The sequence below is a fragment of the Borostomias antarcticus genome (assembly GCF_949987555.1).
Source record: "Borostomias antarcticus genome assembly, chromosome: 4".
Taxonomy (NCBI): domain Eukaryota; kingdom Metazoa; phylum Chordata; class Actinopteri; order Stomiiformes; family Stomiidae; genus Borostomias; species Borostomias antarcticus.
This window is the reverse complement of record NC_140237.1, coordinates 9,622,942-9,639,775: the sequence shown is the minus strand read 5'-3', so window position 1 is coordinate 9,639,775 and position 16,834 is coordinate 9,622,942. Positions and strand designations below refer to the sequence as shown.

Sequence of the window (16,834 nt, the reverse complement as noted above, 5' to 3'; positions counted from 1 at the left end):
CCCGTCTCCCTGCTCGTCTGTGTGTGTCAGTGTTGCTGAGACAGGAAGCATCACGTGGGAGGAGGAGGAGCATCACAGGGGGGGGGGGGGGGGTGGTGTGTGTGTGTGGGGGGGGGGGGGCACTGATGTTTTCGATGGGGGCTACAGCAGGTGGAGGATGACAGTCTCAGTAGTGATGAGGACTGAAGGTGGTGGAGCGGATGATTATAGGGATGAGGAGGCTGGTGGTGGAGAGGATGATTATAGGGACGAGGAAGCCGGCGGTGGTGTTTAAGCCGTGTGAGGGAGTGGTGGATGACATCAGCCAGCGCTGCTCCAGGTCAGAGGTCGTCACTTCCATCCCTCAGTGGAACCGAACGGACGGGAACGTTTGCTAGCTGAGCGCTGGCCGTCTGATCAGGGTGTGATAATGACCCCGTATCCTCCTCTTTCTCTCTTCCAGAGCGCAGCCATGGAGGAGACGGTCATATGGGAACAACACACCGTGACCCTTCACAGAGTGAGTGTCTACTTCCTCCTCTCTCTCTCTCTCTCTCTCTCTCTCTCTCTCCCTCTCTCTCTCTCTCTCTCTCTCTCTCTCTCTCTCTCTTCTTTCTCCCTCTTGCTCTCCCTTCCTCTCTCTCTTCCCTTCCCCTCTGACTGCTCTCATTCGCTACCTCTACTTTCCTCCTCTCTCTCCATCTCCCTATCTCTCCCTCTCTCTCACTCTCTCTCCCTCTCTCTCTCCCTCTCTCTCTCCCTCTCTCTCCCTCTCTCTCCTTCTCTCCCTCTCTCTACCTTTACTTTTTATCCCTTTCTCTCTCACTCCCTCTCTATCCCCTCTTCTCTCTCTCTCTCCCTCTCTCTCTCTCTCCCTCTCTCTCCCTCTGTCTCCCTCTCTCTCCTTCTCTCCCTCTCTCTACCTTTACTTTTTATCCCTTTCTCTCCCACTCCCTCTCTATCCCCTCTCTCTCTCTCTCTCTCTCTCTTTCTCTCAATCACTCTCCCTCTCTCCTCCATCCCCATCTCCCTCTCTGCTGGGAGGGCCAGCTGCAGGAGGTAGAACCAGGACGTGTGTGAAGGAATGGAACAATGGTCCGAGAACACAGATGGCAGGAAGCCGAGAACTCCAGCTTCCACTTCCTGCGTGTTCCTGGACACTTCCTGTCGGCAGCCATCTTAGTCTTTTCTCAGCAGAGTCGTAGGGAGAGAGTGGACTCTCTACAGTATACTCTACGCAACATCGCCTAGATCTTTACTTTTGCTGCACATAAAACCCCATGGGTTTCTTTGCGTTCAGAGATCAAGTGAACTCACAGAACCGCACTCGGTTCCACCCCCTGGCTAGACTGATCAGAACCACCTGTGCAGGAGTCGGGCCGTCGAGGTACTGTTCCGTGTTCAGCGTCAACACCGTGTTCCTCCTACGGTGTCGACCCGTCCAGACAACCCCAGCAGACACACCTGTAATCTCATTATCAGCTGATTAATCCAGTCTGGGGGATTAGGAAGAGAGACGAGCCTGGCTATCAGTCCTGCTAGAGGAGAGACCAGGCCAGCCTCTGGGCCCTGCTAGAGGAGAGACCAGGCCAGCCTCTCGGCCCCGCTAGAGGAGAGACCAGGCCAGCCTCTCTGTCCCACTAGAGGAGAGACCAGGCCAGCCTCTGGGCCCTGCTAGAGGAGAGACCAGGCCAGCCTCTGGGCCCTGCTAGAGGAGAGACCAGGCCAGCCTCTGGGCCCCGCTAGAGGAGAGACCAGGCCAGCCTCTGGGCCCTGCTAGAGGAGAGACCAGGCCAGCCTCTGGGCCCCGCTAGAGGAGAGACCAGGCCAGCCTCTCTGACCCGCTAGAGGAGAGACCAGGCCAGCCTCTCTGTCCCACTAGAGGAGAGACCAGGCCAGCCTCTCAGTCCTGCTAGAGGAGAGACCAGGCCAGCCTCTCAGTCCTGCTAGAGGAGAGACCAGGCCAGCCTCTCTGTCCTGCTAGAGGAGAGACCAGGCCAGCCTCTCTGTCCTGCTAGAGGAGAGACCAGGCCAGCCTCTCTGTCCCACTAGAGGAGAGACCAGGCCAGCCTCTGGGCCCTGCTAGAGGAGAGACCAGGCCAGCCTCTGGGCCCTGCTAGAGGAGAGACCAGGCCAGCCTCTCTGTCCTGCTAGAGGAGAGACCAGGCCAGCCTCTGGGCCCTGCTAGAGGAGAGACCAGGCCAGCCTCTCTGTCCCGCTAGAGGAGAGACCAGGCCAGCCTCTGGGCCCTGCTAGAGGAGAGACCAGGCCAGCCTCTGGGCCCTGCTAGAGGAGAGACCAGGCCAGCCTCTCTGTCCTGCTAGAGGAGAGACCAGGCCAGCCTCTCTGTCCTGCTAGAGGAGAGACCAGGCCAGCCTCTCTGTCCTGCTAGAGGAGAGACCAGGCCAGCCTCTGGGCCCCGCTAGAGGAGAGACCAGGCCAGCCTCTGGGCCCCGCTAGAGGAGAGACCAGGCCAGCCTCTCTGTCCTGCTAGAGGAGAGACCAGGCCAGCCTCTGGGCCCCGCTAGAGGAGAGACCAGGCCAGCCTCTGGGCCCTGCTAAGAGGAGAGACCAGGCCAGCCTCTGGGCCCCGCTAGAGGAGAGACCAGGCCAGCCTCTGGGCCCCGCTAGAGGAGAGGCCAGGCCAGCCTCTGGGCCCCGCTAGAGGAGAGACCAGGCCAGCCTCTGGGCCCTGCTAGAGGAGAGGCCAGCCTCTGGGCCCCGCTAGAGGAGAGACCAGGCCAGCCTCTGGGCCCCGCTAGAGGAGAGACCAGGCCAGCCTCTGGGCCCCGCTAGAGGAGAGACCAGGCCAGCCTCTCTGTCCTGCTAGTGGAGAGACCAGGTGTTGTGTGGTGTGTAGTTGTGGTCGTGTGATTAGTCGGTCACATGACTGCTGCCTCAGTCAGTAGCAACTCTCCCTGTATTAACCTGTAATGACGGGGTCGGTCATAATGACCCTGCAGTCATGTGTCATTACACCCAGCTGGGAGACAATCACAGCCCTAGGGAGATCCCAGCTGCAGTAATAGCCGAGTGTGCACAGCGTGTGTGTGTGTGTGTGTGTGTGTGTGTGTGTGTGTGTGTGTGTGTGGTCCTGAGCCTACCCCAGAAGGTGGAGAGCTGGGTTGTGTCTGTGATAGCTTGTCATTAGATCAAGGCCTGTCTGGTGACTGCAGCAGAGTACTGAGTGCTGATTGGCCCCCTGCTGCTGCTGAGAGAACGGAGATGTGCAGTAGATCGCGTTGAAAGGATTTGATCCTTTGATAGTGAGCACAGGGCTCGAAATGTCACTTGAGGAAAAGCCGTGTGCTCGAAACATCACTAGCAAAGAAAAAACTCATTTTGCTAGGGGCGACTTGGTGTCTCTGTTCTCCCTCTCTACGAGGTCTCTCTTGATCAAGCAGCCGTCCTGGAAGGTCTCAGGATGAGCGCGTCTGTTTTTGAGCTAGGTGAGGGTAGACAGAGCTAGAACCTTTTTTTCCATGTTCTCACGACTGCACTATGTGTGTGTGTGTGTGTGTGTGTGTGTGTGTGTGTGTTGTGTGTGTGTGTGTGTGTGAAGGCCCCAGGGTTTGGGTTTGGTATTGCCATCTCAGGTGGGAGGGACAACCCTCACTTCCAGAGCGGAGAGACGTCTATAGTGATCTCTGACGTGCTGAAGGGCGGCCCAGCCGAGGGCCTGCTGTCGTGAGTACAGCTACTACCACACACTACGCTACCTGCTACAGCTACTACCACACACTACGCTACCTGCTACAGCTACTACCACACACTACGCTACCTGCTACAGCTACTACCACACACTACGCTACCTGCTACAGCTTCTACCACACACTACGCTACCCGCTACAGCTACTACCACACACTACGCTACCTACTACAGCTACTACCACACACTACGCTACCCGCTACAGCTACTACCACACACTACGCTACCCGCTACAGCTACTACCACACACTACGCTACCCGCTACAGCTACTACCACACACTACGCTACCCGCTACAGCTACTACCACACACTACGCTACCTGCTACAGCTACTACCGCACACTACGCTACCTACCACAGCTACTACCACACACTACGCTACCTACTACAGCTACTACCACACACTACGCTACCTGCTACAGCTACTACCACACACTACGCTACCTGCTACAGCTACTACCACACACTACGCTACCTACCACAGCTACTACCACACACTACGCTACCTACTACAGCTACTACCACACACTACGCTACCCGCTACAGCTACTACCACACACTACGCTACCTACTACAGCTACTACCACACACTACGCTACCTGCTACAGCTGCTACCACACACTATGCTACCTGCTACATCTGCTACCACACACTATGCTACCTGCTACAGCTACTACCACACACTACGCTACCTGCTACAGCCACTACCACACACTACGCTACCTGCTACAGCTACTACCACACACTACGCTACCTGCTACAGCTACTACCACACACTACGCTACCTGCTACAGCTACTACCACACACTACGCTACCTGCTACAGCTTCTACCACACACTACGCTACCCGCTACAGCTACTACCACACACTACGCTACCTACTACAGCTACTACCACACACTACGCTACCCGCTACAGCTACTGCCACACACTACGCTACCCGCTACAGCTACTACCACACACTACGCTACCTGCTACAGCTACTACCGCACACTACGCTACCTACCACAGCTACTACCACACACTACGCTACCTACTACAGCTACTACCACACACTACGCTACCTGCTACAGCTACTACCACACACTACACTACCTGCTACAGCTACTACCACACACTATGCTACCTACCACAGCTACTACCACACACTACGCTACCTACTACAGCTACTACCACACACTACGCTACCCGCTACAGCTACTACAACACACTACGCTACCTACTACAGCTACTACCACACACTACGCTACCTGCTACAGCTGCTACCACACACTATGCTACCTGCTACAGCTGCTACCACACACTACGCTACCTGCTACAGCTACTACCACACACTACGCTACCTGCTACAGCCACTACCACACACTACGCTACCTGCTACAGCTACTACCACACACTACGCTACCTGCTACAGCTACTACCACACACTACGCTACCTACTACAGCTACTACCACACACTACGCTACCCGCTACAGCTACTACCACACACTACGCTACCTACTACAGCTACTACCACACACTACGCTACCCGCTACAGCTACTACAACACACTACGCTACCTACTACAGCTACTACCACACACTACGCTACCTGCTACAGCTGCTACCACACACTATGCTACCTGCTACAGCTGCTACCACACACTATGCTACCTGCTACAGCTGCTACCACACACTACGCTACCTGCTACAGCCACTACCACACACTACGCTACCTGCTACAGCTACTACCACACACTACGCTACCTGCTACAGCTACTACCACACACTACGCTACCTACTACAGCTACTACCACACACTACGCTACCTGCTACAGCTACTACCACACACTACGCTACCTGCTACAGCTACTACCGCACACTACGCTACCCGCTACAGCTACTACCACACACTACGCTACCTGCTACAGCTACTACCACACACTACGCTACCCGCTACAGCTACTACCACACACTACGCTACCTGCTACAGCTACTACCACACACTACGCTACCCGCTACAGCTACTACCACACACTACGCTACCTAATACAGCTACTACCACACACTACGCTACCCGCTACAGCTACTACCACACACTACGCTACCTGCCACAGCTACTACCACACACTACGCTACCCGCTACAGCTACTACCACACACTACGCTACCCGCTACAGCTACTACCGCACACTATGCTACCCGCTACAGCTACTACCACACACTATGCTACCTGCTACAGCTACTACCACACACTACGCTACCCGCTACAGCTACTACATCACACTACGCTACCTAATACCGCTACTACCACACACTACGCTACCCGCTACAGCTACTACCACACACTACGCTACCTGCTACAGCTACTACCACACACTACGCTACCTGCTACTGCTACTACCACACACTACGCTACCTGCCACAGCTACTACCACACACTACGCTACCCGCTACATCTACTACCACACACTACGCTACCTGCTACATCTACTACCACACACTACGCTACCCGCTACAGCTACTACCACACACTACGCTACCTACTACAGCTTCTACCACACACTACGCTACCTGCTACATCTACTACCACACACTACGCTACCTGCTACATCTACTACCACACACTACGCTACCTGCTACAGCTACTACCACACACTACGCTACCTGCTACAGCTACTACCACACACTACGCTACCTGCTACATCTACTACCACACACTACGCTACCTGCTATAGTACAGCTACTACGACACACTACACTACCTGCTATAGTACAGCTACCACACCCTACATTACCTGCTACAGTCAGTACAGCTACCACACACTACATGACGTATTATTCTGACCATGGTCTTAGATTCTGACTGATCGTAGATATTAACCATGGTCTTAGATTCTGACTGTGATCGTAGATATTAACCATGGTCTTAGATTCTGACTGTGATCGTAGATATTAACCATGATCTTAGATTCTGACTGATCGTAGATATTAACCATGGTCTTAGATTCTGACTGATCGTAGATATTAACCATGGTCTTAGATTCTGACTGTGATCGTAGATATTAACCATGGTCTTAGATTCTGACTGTGATCGTAGATATTAACCATGGTCTTAGATTCTGACCGTGATCGTAGATATTAACCATGGTCTTAGATCCTGACTGTGGTCGTTTTCTGTCCCGCAGAGAGAATGACCGTGTGGTCATGGTCAACGCCGTCTCCATGGATAACGTGGAACACGCCTACGCCGTGCAGCAGCTGCGCAAGAGTGGCAAGAACGCCAAGATAGTGAGTAGAACCAACTAAGAACGCCAGGATAGTGAGTAGAACCAACTAAGAACGCCAAGATAGTGAGTAGAACCAACTAAGAACGCCAAGATAGTGAGTAGAACCAACTAAGAACGCCAAGATAGTGAGTAGAACCAACTAAGAACGCCAGGATAGTGAGTAGAACCAACTAAGAACGCCAAGATAGTGAGTAGAACCAACTAAGAATGCCAGGATAGTGAGTAGAACCAACTAAGAACGCCAGGATAGTGAGTAGAATCAACTAAGATAGTAAATAGAACCAGCTAAAGATATTGAGTAGAACCGACAAAAAGTCTCAACAAAGCCGCAGGTTCACCAGGTGTGAGTTTACTAAACTAACGACCCCCCCCGCCCCCCCAGACGATCCGCAGGAAGCGGAAGGTGCAGATCCCGGTGTCGCGGCCGGGCGACCGGGAGACTATGTCGGAGCACGAGGAGGAGGAGGAGGACAGCGAGGAGGACGACGGCTACGAGGGCCAGAGCGGGCGCAGCGGCTACGACGGGGGCGCCAGCGGCGGCGCGGGGACGGGCCGGCGCCAGGAGAGGAGCGGCAGCGGCAGCCGGCGGGAGCGCGATCACAGCGCCTCCCGGGAGCGGAGCGAGTCGCCGCGCTCAGACCGCCGCTCGCAGGCCTCCTCGGCCGCGCCCCGGCCCGCCAAGGTCACCCTGGTCAAGTCCCGCAAGAACGAAGGTGGGCAGCGCACCGCGGGCCCCCCGGGGCCCCACCGTAGATATGGTCACACTACCCGCCCCGGGGACGTCCTGATGTCCACTGCGTCCCGGCTGTTGACTTGTCCAGCCGCTGGTCTGCGCTCGGCGGGACGTTGACCGGATAGATGCTAACATGCTAACGCTCTCTGTGTTGTTGTCGTTGCGCCCCGAAAGCAGAATACGGGCTGCGGTTGGCCAGCCACATCTTCGTGAAGGACATCTCCCCAGAGAGCCTGGCGGCCAGAGACGGAAACATCCAGGAGGGCGACGTGGTGCTGAAGGTGAGCGAAGGAGGGAGGAGAAAGAGAGAGAGAAGCAGGGTGGTGAGAGAGGAGAGGGGGGGGGGGGATTATAGAACAAATCGAGGAGAGACGGGGGGGGGGGGGGGTTCGAGCGTCTCCGTGCTCACGAGGACGCCGCCGGGAGCAGGGCGGCCCGCGGAGTGAGGTCACAGGTCATTACCATACCTCTCCACCGCCAAGGAATTCCGGAATGCCAAACATTCCATCCTGCCTTTGTTCCGGAGCGCCCAGTCAGCCTGATGGGAGAGATAAGCTCTCATTAGAGGAACTCTCCCAGCTTCACTGTACAGGGTCGGCCTCCAGAACTACCACACTAATACTACTTTACTTCTCCTCTAACTAGCCTACTACTACTAGTTTACTTCTCCTCTAACTAGCCTACTAATACTAGTTTACTTCTCCTCTAACTAGCCTACTAATACTAGTTTACTTCTCCTCTAACTAGCCTACTACTACTAGTTTACTTCTCATCTAACTAGCCTACTAATACTAGTTTACTTCTCCTCTAACTAGCCTACTAATACTAGTTTACTTCTCCTCTAACTAGCCTACTACTACTAGTTTACTTCTCATCTAACTAGCCTACTAATACTAGTTTACTTCTCCTCTAACTAGCCTACTAATACTAGTTTACTTCTCCTCTAACTAGCCTACTACTACTAGTTTACTTCTCCTCTAACTAGCCTACTAATACTAGTTTACTTCTCCTCTAACTAGCCTACTAATACTAGTTTACTTCTCCTCTAACTAGCCTACTACTACTAGTTTACTTCTCATCTAACTAGCCTACTAATACTAGTTTACTTCTCCTCTAACTAGCCTACTACTACTAGTTTACTTCTCCTCTAACTAGCCTACTAATACTAGTTTACTTCTCATCTGACTAGTCTACTAATACTAGTTTACTTCTCCTCTAACTAGCCTACTAATACTAGTTTACTTCTCCTCTAACTAGCCTACTACTACTAGTTTACTTCTCATCTAACTAGCCTACTAATACTAGTTTACTTCTCCTCTAACTAGCCTACTAATACTAGTTTACTTCTCCTCTAACTAGCCTACTAATACTAGTTTACTTCTCCTCTAACTAGCCTACTACTACTAGTTTACTTCTCATCTAACTAGCCTACTAATACTAGTTTACTTCTCCTCTAACTAGCCTACTAATACTAGTTTACTTCTCCTCTAACTAGCCTACTAATACTAGTTTACTTCTCCTCTAACTAGCCTACTACTACTAGTTTACTTCTCCTCTAACTAGCCTACTAATACTAGTTTACTTCTCATCTGACTAGTCTACTAATACTAGTTTACTTCTCCTCTAACTAGCCTACTAATACTAGTTTACTTCTCCTCTAACTAGCCTACTAATACTAGTTTACTTCTCCTCTAACTAGCCTACTAATACTAGTTTACTTCTCCTCTAACTAGCCTACTAATACTAGTTTACTTCTCATCTGATTAGTCTACTACTACTAGTTTACTGCTAATTTACAGCTCTCACTCTTTCAAGAAAGACCTCGATGAGAATGGCTGCCTTTACCGCTATCACAGTTAGGGCTGGGTTTAAATAATCGATTCATCGATTCTGAATCAAATGATTCAGAATCGATTCATGAATCCCAAAATCGATCTTTTATTTAATGAATGAATAAATGAAGGTATGAATAGTTCATTAATAAATTCAATGATTCATTTATTCATTCATTTTTGGAAATCAGTATCGATACCCAGCCCTAGTATTGGTGTGTTGCATAACTTGGCAGTCATGTAATTAAGATTACAGCTACAAAAAACTAGTTTTAGTACCACTAACCAAATCGATATTGAATCGAATCGAATTGAATCGTGATAATCGATTCTGAACCTTGTGAATCGGAATCGAATCGATTCTTGAAATTCGACTCGATACCCAGCCCTAATCACAGTCACCCCCTCTCCCTCTGTCAGATCAACGGCACCGTGACAGAGAACCTGTCTTTGATCGACGCCAAGAAGCTGATCGAGAGGTCGAAGGGCAAGTTAAAGATGGTGGTGCAGAGAGACGAGCGGGCCACGCTGCTCAACATCCCCGACATGGACGACAGCATCCCCTCCGGCAACAACTCCGACAGAGACGGTGAGAACGCGCACTGAGCGCGCTCCGTAGAAGCCGCACGCTACGCACCGAACACGCCGCACAGGAAGCAACAGGAAGACGGGGCTAGTTGTTTGTGTGTTTTGTTAGAGTAGCGTTTCCCTCACTTTTATTAAACTGGCATCTCACGTTTTCCGTCGTGGTATTTTGTGATCAGATGTTGTGTTGTTGTGTTTGTGTGTTGTTGTGTAGTCAGTTTGTATGAGGGGTTTGAGAGCAGAGCACAGGGCAGATGATAATAAATAAATAAATAAAAACAACTTTCCAGATGCTGTGACCTCCATACGCAGACCAATAACGAAACGTCGATTTCCACTTTACTCCGCAGACATTTCAGAGATCCATTCTCTGACCTCAGAGCATTCCAATCGATCACATGATCGAGGGCGGGGCAGCCGCTCACGCTCGCCGGCCCGGTCTGATCCCTCCGACCTCTCACGCCACTCCCCTCGCCAGATCAGCAACGGCAGGTAGGACACACACACACACATTCACCTCCTCACAAACACACACACACACACACACACACACACACACACACACACATTCACGTCCTCACCCACACACACACACACATACACACACACATTCACCTCCTCACACACACACACACACACACATGTCCTCACCCACACACACACACACATACACACACACATTCACCTCCTCACACGCACACATATCCTCACACACACACACACACACACATTCACCTCCTCACACACACACACACACACATGTCCTCACCCACACACACACACACACACACACACACACGTATAAATCAATAGTTAAAAGACACCCACAGGGACATCAGTAGATCAGAGATGTCAGCATGAATAAACCATGGCCAGTCCCAGCATGCCACCCTGCGGGGTCAGAGGTCAGGCAGGTACCGGGAGCAGGATATTGATTCATCTCTAATGGGAGAGAGGGCGAGCGGGAGGAGGAGGAAGAGAGGGGAGGAGGAGGAGGGAGAGATGGGGAGAGGGAGGAGGAGGAGGGAGAGAGGGGGAGCGTGATGAGGAGGAGGGAGAGAGGGGAGGGGGAGGAGGGAGAGAGGGGAGGAGGAGGAGGGAGAGAGGGGAGGGGGAGGAGGAGGAGGGGGAGCGTGATGAGGAGGAGAAAGAGAGGGGAGGGGGAGGAGGGAGAGAGGGGAGGGGGAGGAGGAGGAAGAGAGGAGGAGGAGGAAACTGCTCTGTAAGGTTCTCCATCTACCCCCCCCCCCCCTACAGCTCAGAGGGACAGACAGAACAGACAGACAGAACAGACAGAACAGACAGTCAGAACAGACATAACAGTCAGAACAGACAGTCAGAACAGACAATCAGAACAGACAGACAGAACAGACAGTCAGAACAGACAGAACAGACAGACAGTCAGAACAGACAGTCAGAACAGACAGTCAGAACAGACAGTCAGAACAGGCAGTCAGAACAGACAGTCAGAACAGACAGTCAGGACAGACAGTCAGAACAGACAGTCAGAACAGACAGTCAGAACAGACAGTGCTGAACCCACCACCACTATGATGAGGCTCACAGGGCTGATGTCATCAGCCAGGGTCAGAACTGTTATCTTTAACGGGCTGCTCTTCTAGATACAGGAAATCATGATGCTGTTTCTCCTTCCTAGTCTCTGTTTCCATGTCTCTATACACATCTTCTCTCTTTCACTCTCTCGCTCTCTCTCTCTCTCCATCTCCTCTCTGTGTGCAGCTGGAGGCTACAGTAAGTGCGTGTGCGTGTGTGTGTGTGCGTGCGTGCGTGCGCGTGTGTGTGTGTGTGTGCGTGTGTGTGTGTAGATGGTAGAGGAAGAGACAGCTGTAAACTAGCAGCTGTGTAGGTGTGTTGGATCAGTGCTGTGTAGCTGGCCTTGTAGATGTGTGTGAGTAGCTAGGTCAGTACTAGCTGGGTCAGTAGTAGCTGGGTCAGTAGTAGCTAGGTCAGTACTAGCTGGGTCAGTAGTAGCTGGGTCAGTAGTAGCTGGGTCAGTACTAGCTGGGTCAGTACTAGCTAGGTCAGTAGTAGCTGGGTCAGTAGTAGCTAGGTCAGTACTAGCTGGGTCAGTAGTAGCTAGGTCAGTACTAGCTAGGTCAGTAGTAACTGGGTCAGTAGTAGCTAGGTCAGTAGTAGCTAGGTCAGTAGTAGCTGGGTCAGTACTAGCTGGGTCAGTAGTAGCTGGGTCAGTAGTAGCTAGGTCAGTACTAGCTGGGTCAGTAGTAGCTGGGTCAGTAGTAGCTAGGTCAGTAGTAGCTGGGTCAGTACTAGCTGGGTCATTAGTAGCTGGGTCAGTAGTAGCTAGGTCAGTAGTAGCTAGGTCAGTAGTAGCTGGGTCAGTACTAGCTGGGTCAGTAGTAGCTGGGTCAGTAGTAGCTAGGTCAGTACTAGCTGGGTCAGTAGTAGCTGGGTCAGTAGTAGCTAGGTCAGTAGTAGCTAGGTCAGTAGTAGCTGGGTCAGTAGTAGCTGGGTCAGTAGTAGCTGGGTCAGTAGTAGCTGGGTCAGTAGTAGCTAGGTCAGTAGTAGCTAGGTCAGTAGTAGCTGGGTCAGTAGTAACTGGGTCAGTAGTAACTGGGTCAGTAGTAACTGGGTCAGTAGTAGCTAGGTCAGTACTAGCTAGGTCAGTAGTAACTGGGTCAGTAGTAGCTAGGTCAGTACTAGCTGGGTCATTAGTAGCTGGGTCAGTACTAGCTGGGTCAGTAGTAGCTGGGTCAGTAGTAGCTGGGTCAGTACTAGCTGGGTCAGTAGTAGCTAGGTCAGTAGTAGCTAGGTCAGTACTAGCTAGGTCAGTACTAGCTGGGTCAGTAGTAGCTGGGTCAGTAGTAGCTAGGTCAGTAGTAGCTGGGTCAGTACTAGCTAGGTCAGTAGTAGCTAGGTCAGTACTAGCTGGGTCAGTAGTAGCTGGGTCAGTAGTAGCTAGGTCAGTACTAGCTAGGTCAGTACTAGCTAGGTCAGTAGTAGCTAGGTCAGTACTAGCTAGGTCAGTAGTAACTGGGTCAGTAGTAGCTAGGTCAGTAGTAGCTGGGTCAGTAGTAGCTAGGTCAGTACTAGCTAGGTCAGTAGTAACTGGGTCAGTAGTAGCTAGGTCAGTACTAGCTAGGTCAGTAGTAGCTGGGTCAGTAGTAGCTGGGTCATTAGTAGCTGGGTCAGTAGTAGCTAGGTCAGTACTAGCTGGGTCAGTAGTAGCTGGGTCAGTAGTAGCTAGGTCAGTAGTAGCTAGGTCAGTAGTAACTGGGTCAGTAGTAGCTAGGTCAGTACTAGCTAGGTCAGTACTAGCTAGGTCAGTAGTAGCTAGGTCAGTAGTAGCTAGGTCAGTAGTAGCTAGGTCAGTAGTAGCTAGGTCAGTAGTAGCTGGGTCAGTAGTAGCTGGGTCAGTAGTAGCTGGGTCAGTAGTAGCTGGGTCAGTACTAGCTAGGTCAGTAGTAGCTAGGTCAGTAGTAGCTAGGTCAGTAGTAGCTAGGTCAGTACTAGCTAGGTCAGTAGTAGCTGGGTCAGTACTAGCTGGGTCATTAGTAGCTGGGTCAGTAGTAGCTAGGTCAGTAGTAGCTAGGTCAGTAGTAGCTGGGTCAGTACTAGCTAGGTCAGTAGTAGCTGGGTCAGTAGTAGCTAGGTCAGTACTAGCTGGGTCAGTAGTAGCTAGGTCAGTAGTAGCTGGGTCAGTAGTAGCTGGGTCAGTACTAGCTAGGTCAGTAGTAGCTGGGTCAGTAGTAGCTGGGTCATTAGTAGCTGGGTCAGTAGTAGCTAGGTCAGTACTAGCTGGGTCAGTACTAGCTGGGTCAGTAGTAGCTAGGTCAGTAGTAGCTAGGTCAGTAGTAGCTCGGTCAGTACTAGCTGGGTCAGTACTAGCTGGGTCAGTAGTAGCTGGGTCAGTAGTAGCTAGGTCAGTAGTAGCTCGGTCAGTACTAGCTAGGTCAGTACTAGCTGGGTCAGTACTAGCTGGGTCAGTAGTAGCTGGGTCAGTAGTAGCTAGGTCAGTACTAGCTAGGTCAGTAGTAGCTGGGTCAGTAGTAGCTGGGTCAGTAGTAGCTGGGTCAGTAGTAGCTAGGTCAGTAGTAGCTGGGTCAGTACTAGCTGGGTCAGTAGTAGCTAGGTCAGTACTAGCTAGGTCAGTAGTAGCTGGGTCAGTAGTAGCTAGGTCAGTAGTAGCTGGGTCAGTAGTAGCTGGGTCAGTACTAGCTAGGTCAGTAGTAGCTAGGTCAGTACTAGCTGGGTCAGTACTAGCTAGGTCAGTAGTAGCTGGGTCAGTACTAGCTAGGTCAGTACTAGCTGGGTCAGTAGTAGCTGGGTCAGTAGACTGTGTTTGTGCTTCATAGCTACGTCAGTACAGTAGGACCCCACTTATCCGAACCCAACGGGACCGAAGGTTGTTCGTATCTCTGAAATGTCCGGATGACTGAAACTTATGTTAAAATGCACCAAATTCAATAAGTGGTATACTTGTTTCATATAGACTCATAATAGACCGATAAATACCCTTAATTACTTGTGAAAATGCATCAAAATTGCAATCAAATAGCCAACTAAACTCATACAGCCTTGCCTATAATAGACCTACAGTAGCCTAGAATAAAATAAACAAATTTCCACTTGAGTGCGTGCTTTGATCAAATACAGTACTTTATTCTCAAATGAGGCCTACACTGCATCGATAGGCTACTGTATTCACAGAACAAAATGGTATAACCTAAAAACAACCCAACATTAGAACAATTAGAGCAAGTGATAATAAATAAATAAATGAAATGACAGAGAAGTTGTCGTGTCTTAGGCTATTGTAGCCTAAAGGAAAGTCTCTAAAACAACCGATGTAGGCTAACGTGGCCTAGGCTGTAGGCTATTATTTAACAAATACAGTAGGTCTAGTCGGCTAATCTACATGCTCACAACACGTCTGTGTTCCTGAAGTCCATTAACTGGGAACGGAAAATGACTCGATGCTCCTCTGCTTCAGATTGCTGACGCGCTTTCTGGCGACCAAGGATTGCAGCTCTCGCGCAGCAGACTCGTTTGCATTTTGCGCTCGACATTAAAGTAACAAAGAAATTAAATGTGACAGTAGGCTACAGCCTACAGGCAACATGTAGGTCTACATACAGTTCTGTTTTTATTCACAGTAGGATACAGTACTGTAATGAAAATCCCACCAGTAACCAGATAGCAGGTTTAAAAAATAAAAATAAAAAAGACGTTTTTTAAGCCTGTCCGGTAGACCGGGAGGTTCGGATCTCTGAAGTTCGGATGAGTGGGGTCCTACTGTAGTCCAAAACGAGCTGTCTGTGCTGTGCGGTCAGTAGTAGCTAGGTGAGTAGTATGAGGTGTGTGTGTCAGTAGTAGCTAGGTGAGTAGTATGAGGTGTGTGTGTCAGTAGTAGCTAGGTGAGTAGTATGAGGTGTGTGTGTCAGTAGTAGCTAGGTGAGTAGTATGAGGTGTGTGTGCCAGTAGTAGCTAGGTGAGTAGTATGAGGTGTGTGTGTCAGTAGTAGCTAGGTGAGTAGTATGAAGTGTGTGTGTCAGTAGTAGCTAGGTGAGTAGTATGAGGTGTGTGTGTGTCAGTAGTAGCTAGGTGAGTAGTATGAGGTGTGTGTGTCAGTAGTAGCTAGGTGAGTAGTATGAGGTGTGTGTGTCAGTAGTAGCTAGGTGAGTAGTATGAGGTGTGTGTGTCAGTAGTAGCTAGGTGAGTAGTATGAGGTGTGTGTGTCAGTAGTAGCTAGGTGAGTAGTATGAGGTGTGTGTGTCAGTAGTAGCTAGGTGAGTAGTATGAGGTGTGTGTGTCAGTAGTAGCTAGGTGAGTAGTATGAGGTGTGTGTGTCAGTAGTAGATAGGTGAGTAGTATGAGGTGTGTGTGTGTCAGTAGTAGCTAGGTGAGTAGTATGAGGTGTGTGTGTCCAGCCCTCTGCGGACTGTGGAGTGACCTGTCGTGTTTCTGTTCAGGATGGTGGCAGGAGCGCTCCTCCACAGGCTCCTCCCCCTGTAAGTCCTCACCACACCCACACTAGTACGACACTAGCGTTCCAGCGCTCCGATGTATCCTAGCCCGCAGTCAACCAGAGCAGACTGTGAAGGGTTAACTCATTAAGGTCTTTGGTGGATGTGTGTGTTAGCGATGGGCGGGGGGATTTGACATACTTCCCACAGAGATTTCCCCCGGTGACAGATGGTTTCTATCATCTGATTGGCTGTGGAGTGCACCATGCATTCCTCCCACGGCTGAGAGAAGACCGGTCAATAGTTTTAAACTCTAGTTTAAACACTTGAACACATACTATCACAGTGAGGACGTTCTGGGACCGGAACCCACAACGTTCGGTTAAATGCCATCATGTTGCTACTAACTCAGACACTCAGCCACCCGAGACATTTGTGAGTAATTATTTTGTTGTTTCTTTTGGTAACATTTATAGTTGCAACACTGTAGCTTATTGTTGTAGTTGCAACATTGTGTTGATGTGTGTAAGTTGTTGTTTACCGAAGGAACCGTTGCCATGCCAGCTGGGTTGAGAGCCTGTTGAACTGGAGCTGTGGTTCTATCGGTTGAGGTTTAGTTGGGAGTTTCCCTCCTCTCATCCCAGCCTCATCCCTCCTCATCTCTCCTCTCATCCCTCCTCTCATCCCAGCCTCATCCCTCCTCTCATTCCAGCCTCATCCCTCCAGAACATCCCAGCCTCATCCCTCCTCATCTCTCCTCTCATCCCTCCTCTCATCCCAGCC

The 16,834-nt window shown here is 50.9% G+C and overlaps 1 protein-coding gene across 1 annotated transcript in view; it reads left to right on the top strand.

Moving 5' to 3' along the window:
- Positions 1–446: 446 nt before the first annotated feature.
- Positions 447–16,834, top strand: part of tjp1a (tight junction protein 1a) — a gene marked incomplete at its 3' end in the record, with an annotated part of 31,882 nt that continues 15,494 nt past the window's right edge. The window contains 7 exon segments of the mRNA XM_084437295.1: positions 447–499; positions 3,542–3,666; positions 6,855–6,957; positions 7,339–7,669; positions 7,864–7,970; positions 9,942–10,110; positions 10,457–10,598. Of these exon segments, the coding sequence (XP_084293421.1) occupies positions 452–499; positions 3,542–3,666; positions 6,855–6,957; positions 7,339–7,669; positions 7,864–7,970; positions 9,942–10,110; positions 10,457–10,598 (1,025 nt within the window). The 5' untranslated portion in view covers positions 447–451.